Here is a 7,479-nt window from a genome sequence, read left to right on the forward strand (position 1 = left end):
TCTGTCTAGAGAATTACATGTTGGCTCTATATATAGGGGTGGAGAGTATTTGATCAGTATTGTTAATTGAACAACTTCATCTGAGACTTAGCCATAATAAGACTTATCTCTAATATCACGGAAATATTGGATCATTACTCTATATGATCTATGCTGGATAAAACACTTTTAAGGAAAAAAGTAAAGAATAATGCTAGTATGCCTTCTCATTTTGTCTCCTTATTTTGACCGCTCATATATTTAATTTTTTTTAATGGTTAAGGAAGTGACTATTAGTGTATTGATATATTTTTTTTCTTTTTAAAAAATGTTTAAATATGTTTAAAAAATATTTAAAATAAAAAATAAAAAAGAAAAGAAAAGTGAAAATACATTAGGCGGCACAAAGAGTGGGCATGTGCAGGCGGCAGAGTAGCACTACTCAAAAGTAAAGGGTTCCAAAATGATGAGGGGGAAGCAAATGACAATGGGATGTGTTGATGCTTAATTGAGGGCATATTTAGAATTTCACTTATTTTGTCCACGTTCCAAGTGTCTAAAAATGATCCATGCTTACAATAACAGCTCAACAATATATTTATCATTGGAAGAAAATTGTGTACTGGAAAGATCTTATCCATATATTAAGTAGCACAGGGTATAGTTAATCCTAATCCTAATCATAACAAAAAAATATATTTATTTTAAGACATCTATATAAATATAATTTAATTTAAAAGATAAAATCATAATTTAATGTTCGGTAAGTAGTTATTCATTTGATAAATGAATGAAAACAAGAAAGAAAATTGTTTTCCTTTTACGTGGGCCCCCTCGCGCACAATGGCGTTCGTCTTTGGTGGGCAGAGGGCCAACCGCCCAAGACTCACGAAAAGCTAAGAGAGAGTGCAAATACTAATAAGACAGAAAATTAAAAAATCCAACCAGGCACCACCACCAGCACCAGCACCACCACCACCACCAACCGCTCTCAACGAGATACTTTTTCCTACGCTCACTGGCATAACCGTCTCTCCACGTGGACGATTCCCCACCGTCGATCGTCTCACTTCTCTCTCTTTCCATGTACGTACGTACATACATCCATGTATCCGTCTCCACTACTCTTTCACACTCTGCCAAAGCTTAAGCTTATTGCTCCCCACCTTTTCTTTGTCAACATCTTGGTCCCCCCCACAACCGAAAAACTTCTCTTTCCACCTTTTCTTTCTTGCTTGTTTCCTTGCGTCCCTGTCAAGCTTTTACCAATCTTTCTCAATTTCAGTCCTTATTCTCACCCTCCCTTCTCCCATTTCCCAGTTTCTCACTTACCCTTTTCATCCTTTCTTTCTGATGTTAATTCTATATCACTGCGTGTATCTACTGTTCGTCTGAGCAATGTCGTCGGATGCTGATCGCGGAAACGTCGGATTGCGCTACTCCCCGCCGGAGGGATTCATGGATCACGTAACAGAGTTCCTGAAGGCGGCGGCGGAGATGTCCGTGGAGTTCGGGAAGGGATGCAGGGATATAGTGCGGCAGAGTCTAGTGAAAGAGGACTCCTACATCGGTAGGCAGTTGGGGAAGGGCTCGAATTTTGTGAGGAGAAGGATCGGCGGGCCTTGTAAGAGGGGGTTTGAGAAACTGAGGATGTTCAATGGCTACCTCCCGGAGGATAAGGACCCGTTGCACGCCTGGGCGGTGGTGTTCTTCGTCTCGGCGATTGCTTTTGCAGGTATATCCAGGTTTTTGTGTTTTTTGGTTCCTGATAAAAGAAATTGTAGGAGGAGAATTCAGGGGGGTATAAGGTCATTGGTATGGTGCGGTGAGCTCTGTTTGGTTACAGAGAAAAATATTAGCAAACGAGATGGAGAGTAATTCTGAGTTTTAGATATTTTTTAATATGGGATCTCGGAAACTGAATTGCTTTATCCAATTGATGCTCCTCAGCTAGTTTTGTAGGCTCTGTTTGGTACTGGCGGAATATTTTTATTTTTCAAATCTGATTTTCGTTAATTGGACGAACAAACTTCCTCCTTTTTGTTGAGGATTGCTGATAGGTACCAGATCCGAATCCTCTGCTCACGGTGCAGAGAGACCTTCTCTCAATTCACGGTATTGAGAAGACCAATGTTTTCTTGGAAACTTTATTCATCCCATTCCAACAATTCTACGGTTCTTTTATAAACCGATTACATCAAAGGAAATAACATTCCAACAAGGAAAGAAAACCAATACTAAAATAATCCATCATAAAGGAAAGAACTACAAACACGGAAATAAAATGATAACCAAACATGGAAATAATATCGGAGATTCATCTTGACAAATTAAGCTACAAAGTCAGCCAGCTGTACGTTCGGTTTAGTAGCCCTCATGCTCCTACGTGGTGTCGCTTCATGCGCAATCGTATCAATTGCCTACTCGTCGATCTTCCATATTCTTTGCAGGGTGCCGTTAATCTCACAGATCTCCACTTTCTGTAATGTGGCAGATGTTTCTATACGCATTAATTGTTTGGTAGGATTTGCTTCGCATCCTACTGTTGGAGAATTTCACTTCGTCTCAAAATATAGTATGTAGTTCAAACGGTTGTAGTTGATTCTATGTTTCATGTTGTTATCAAATACTTTCCTTGTTTTATATATCATAAATGTAACTCAATCCTTTCCATGTTCTCCTAATTGTAACTTCTCAATTCCGTTGTACTGTGTTGATTTGTGTTATTTGATTAACCTGCAACTGGTAAATTCTTGGATTTATGCCTTCTTCTTCTTCTTCTTCTTCTTCTTCTTCCTCTTCCTCCTCCTCTTCTCTCTCTCCCTCTCTCCCTCTTCCATCAACTCCATCATGGGAAGTTTATGTAGTCTAGAACTTTTTGGTTCTGCGTATCAACCATGAGACTCTGGAGCCTAACAAATGTAATTTCGTGCTGAATGTGTACTCCTATATGTACTCTTATACTTGTTCGATATGCTTAGGCCACTCTGAAGTGTAACTGGCTCTTTGATGAAGTAACAGAAAATAGATGGTCTCCAAGTTAATCAGTATTTTCTAAGTGTTGTACACAAGTTTGTCAAACCGATTTTGCTCCTTATTCTTCATCCATTTGGTAGAGTATTACACTCTACACTATTCGTAAGCATTACTCGTGGTCTTTTAGAGTAATTTGTTATTCACAATATGTATGTCTGTATGTATGTGCATCTTGGTGTATTTGGTTTGGTATGTACATTCGCAAGATGTTTATATGTATGTATGTATGTATGTCTCAGTATGCCTTCTGGCACCTCTACTGTTTTTTCCTTTGAACAATGTTGACGTGGTTAATTGATTTGCAGTCCTGAACATAAATACCCAGCAAAATACATCCTCCATCCCATTGACAAAGAAGGTGTATTTACATCCTCCTAGTGCTGACCTCATAGTGCTTCCGGATGGTAGATACCTGGCATACAAAGAGCAGGGTGTTTCAGCTGAACGATCTAGATTCTCTATGATTGTTCCACATATGTTCCTTTCATCTAGGCTTGCAGGTTGTACAATTAGAGTGTTGAAAGCATACAAAATTATTTGAATACTTTTGTTGCCATGTATACTTCCACTCAACTTGATTCTTTTAGCTCCTTTATCATCTTTCTAATTAGGAATACCTGGACTTACGGCTTCGCTGCTGGAAGAGTTCGGCATTCGCCTGCTAACATATGATCTTCCTGGCTTTGGCGAGAGTGATCCACATCCGAAGAGGAACCTTGAGTCATCAGCAAGGGACATGCTATTCCTAGCAAATTCTGTTGGCATTCGTGACAAGTTCTGGGTTGTGGGGTACTCTAGTGGAAGCATGCATGCTTGGGCTGCACTCAGATACATTCCTGATAGACTTGCTGGTATAAATTCATCTTTTTGAATTTCTATTCAAAATCTGTTTGGAGATCAGCTTAGCTTGGCTAGATTGAAAAATATGTAGTGATATGAGTTTACAAGGCCAATATTTTCTAAGTTCATCAAGATGATAGAAAATTTTACAACATGACTATTGAAAGAACTAGTCATTTCTATGGTTGAAGAAATTAAGAATTATTCTGTGTTCTACCAGGTGCAGCCATGTTTGCTCCGATGGTTAATCCATATGATCCAATCATGAGTAAGGAAGAAAGACATAGAACCTGGGATAGGTGGATGCGAAAGAGGAAATTAATGTACTTTTTAGCCCGGAGGTTTCCTAGACTTCTTGCTTATTTCTACCGCCGAAGCTTCTTGTCTGGAAAGCATGATCAGATTGATAAGTGGCTGTCATTGTCTCTGGGAAAGAGGGTGAGATTTTCTGATCAATTATTTCTTTTAAGTTGATATATTTATGAATCAGAACTCTATACTGACTCTAATCTCGTATTTTTTTATTCCAATTGTTGCTACAAGTGTTTTTTCCTGTTTCATGTAAGGTGCCTTTATAATTTCAGTGGAGTTGCTACATGTGTGTAATCAGAACTCTATACTGACTCTAATCTCGTATTTTTTCATTCCAATTGTTGCTACACGTGTTTTTTCCTTTCATGTAAGGTGCTTGAATAATTTCAGTGGAGTTGCTACATGTGTGTAATCTCCTGTTATTGAGAGGAAAGTTGTACACAGCTGAGGAATCTTGGCTTGTACATCTAGTCGGTTCGGCCTTGGTGCGGTTTGTATATAAGAAGGATGCTTGGGTGTGGTGAAAGCCTATATGTGGTGAATTTAGATGTAGAGCGAGGAGGATACCGAAAAGGAGTTAGTGGTGGCTGAAATCTTTCGGAAGATTGAAGAGAAGGATGAGGGTTGGGTGAAGAGGGTCAGGGATGGTGCTGGTGTCTTGTTTTGATTAATAAGTAAAAAACTTATTGATAACCAAAAGAGTGATATCCAGATATACAGGGAATATACAAGATAACATCTAATCAAAGATTGAGAACAGTAATAGAAAATCCTGGCTAAAACTACAGAACCCAAACTGAGCAGCTGGCTGGTGTTTTACATTGAGAATACGCAGTAGCTCTGATATGCCGTATGGTGCCTTCTAACTAGTTAGAGACAAGGGCATAACACCTTTGTTATAGTATGTGCTTGGATGTGTCAAAAGTTAATCACTCTGTTCGACTAATTCAGTAATTGGTTATGGTTTCTGAGCGTTTCATTTTTGGATTTTTAGATGTCCCATTGAGAAGTTTTATTTACTTGTATGACTCTTTATAAAAGGTATTAATGATCTTTCTAGGATAGAGCTTTGATAGAGGACCCACTATACGAACAATTCTGGCAAAGAGATGTGGAAGAATCAATTCGGCAAGGAAGTGCAAAACCGTTTGTGGAGGAAGCTGTTTTACAAGTCTCAAATTGGGGTTTCAGCCTTGCAGATCTTAAATTACAAAAGAAAGAGCGAGGGAAAAGCATCCTCAATTTGCTCAAGTATATGCTCTTTGAAGAAAAAGAGGAATATACAGGCTTCCTGGGTCCAATACACATATGGCAGGCTAGTGATGTCTCTATTCTCTCCAAATTTGTTTCAGCTTTTTCCTTTGTTAATGCTTTACTGCACCGAAGATAACTTGGAAATGATCAGCTTATAGTAGCCTTGCTTATAATTTGCTAGACTTTGTGTATCCTGAGGGACATTTGCTGGATCTGGTCTACTTTTTTAACAAATTGAGGAGATAACAATAGGATCAGTTACTTGAAAATAACTACTGTAATTGACTTTTACTATGATGCTGATAGATCATATTATGAAAACTGTAGCAAAAATTCTAAATACAATTCCACTATAAGGAGGTAGAATCAAACATAATGTTGGATAAATGAAAGTTTGACATGGAAAAATAGACGATAGTGAAATCACTGCTAGTGGCAGTTGCGTTTTTTGCCACCTAAACAGTGAGAAAATAAATCTTAGGCCAGCAAACTGGTTTCAGTGAAGTCAAACAGAACCTTGAATATATTTGTTATTTTCTTTCAACACATGTTTTTTCCATAGCCATTTTTCTTAATCTGAAAAAAGAAAAAAAATCAACTTTCTGCAGGGGATGGATGATAGGGTGGTCCCACCATCGATGACTGATTTTGTGCACCGGGTTCTACCTGGAGTTGCAGTACATAAGCTCCCATATGAGGGCCATTTTACCTATATCTACTTTTGTCACGAATGCCATAGACAGATATTTACAACACTTTTTGGAACTCCACAAGGCCCACTCGATAATACCATAAAGTTGGATCAAACTCCGGTGGAAGGTAATTTCAAAGAGCTGGAAAAGACTGAGGAGCAGGCCGAGGAGGTTATACTTGATCAGGTGCTCTTGCCATGAAGAGGTAACACTTGGTGATATTGCCATTTTTCTAGTTTTGACATACATTAGAAATTTATGCTGTATATAGGCATAGCTTTGCTCTTTTACTCGTGGAGCATTAAGGATAAGGGTTGAAAAAGGATATGAATCTTTTATTTTCAGCATTAGGTTCTGGGGTATTGTAACTTTGGAGGAGATGATGTTAGACGCTATAAAAGTATACGACACAATCAAATTGTTCTGATTCTCCACTTTAGATTAGAATGTCAGTCTGATTTGCACCTCAATTCTTCTCAACTGCGGTTCTGCCTTTAAAAAGCAAATAAATGTAGGCCACTCGGTCTTGCTGGTTAGTTTTCAAACATATAATCATTTGGACTACAGAATAAACTAATGGTACTTAAAGCTTACCAACCGTAAAAGATCTATAACGCAAGGGATTTGCGGCCCTGGTGCATGATGATCATATATAACATCAACTTGCATGAACATGCCAAAACGGATTACCGACTTTTTATAACTCGGAGTCTAGAGTGAAAGAACGATACGAAAAGTGAGTTGTGTAGTATTTATCAAACATCTTGGTTTGTTTTCGCAGATGAGATGAGATAAGTTGAGATAAAAGTTAAAAATTGAATAAAATGTTATTAAAATATATTTTTTTAATATTATTTTTGTTTTAAAATTTTAAAAAATTAAATTATTTATTTTATTTTATGTGAGAATTTAAAAAAATTATAATAATCAGATGAGAATGATTGTAAAAACAAACGAGGTTAATATTGATGAAATTTATGGGCCTAACTCATCTCATAAAACCGGTTGTATAAGAGAGGATTGCTCATTGCTTATAAACATGCCCAAGACCTTGTCCACAGTCAATGTGGGATTATTCCTCAACACCCTCCCTCACGTGCAGGCCAGTATTTTTTCTAGTCCTTGTCACGGGGTAAGTAGTGTAGGCCCACATTCGTCCTATGGCAGGCTCTGATACCATGATGAAATTTATGGGCCTAACTCATCTCATAAAACCGGTTGTATAAGAGATGATTGCTCATTGCTTATAAACATGCCCAAGACCTTGTCCACAGTCAATGTGAGATTATTCCTCAACAAATATTTCTAGGGACATCTACATAGAAATATCAAATATTGTAGAATACATTTTAGGTGTTTATACTTT

At 37.8% G+C, this 7,479-nt stretch overlaps 1 protein-coding gene across 2 annotated transcripts; it reads left to right on the top strand.

The window, feature by feature from the left end:
- The first annotated feature begins 1,153 nt into the window (after positions 1 to 1,153).
- LOC108989651 lies at positions 1,154 to 6,583 on the top strand. Of its 2 annotated transcripts, none has more exons than XM_018963335.2 (6): positions 1,154 to 1,714; positions 3,321 to 3,515; positions 3,627 to 3,866; positions 4,082 to 4,293; positions 5,228 to 5,482; positions 6,030 to 6,583. In XM_018963335.2, exons 1-6 carry the CDS (start codon positions 1,378 to 1,380, stop codon positions 6,312 to 6,314), a joined length of 1,524 nt encoding a protein of 507 aa, XP_018818880.1. In that variant the 5' UTR covers positions 1,154 to 1,377; the 3' UTR covers positions 6,315 to 6,583. The 2 variants fall into 2 exon arrangements, with proteins under 2 accessions (XP_018818880.1, XP_018818879.1); XM_018963334.2 differs by having other exon boundaries at positions 1,155 to 1,714; positions 4,076 to 4,293.
- Positions 6,584 to 7,479: the final 896 nt, after the last annotated feature.

Source organism: Juglans regia, chromosome 14 (genome assembly GCF_001411555.2).
Source record: "Juglans regia cultivar Chandler chromosome 14, Walnut 2.0, whole genome shotgun sequence".
Taxonomy (NCBI): Eukaryota; Viridiplantae; Streptophyta; class Magnoliopsida; order Fagales; family Juglandaceae; genus Juglans; species Juglans regia.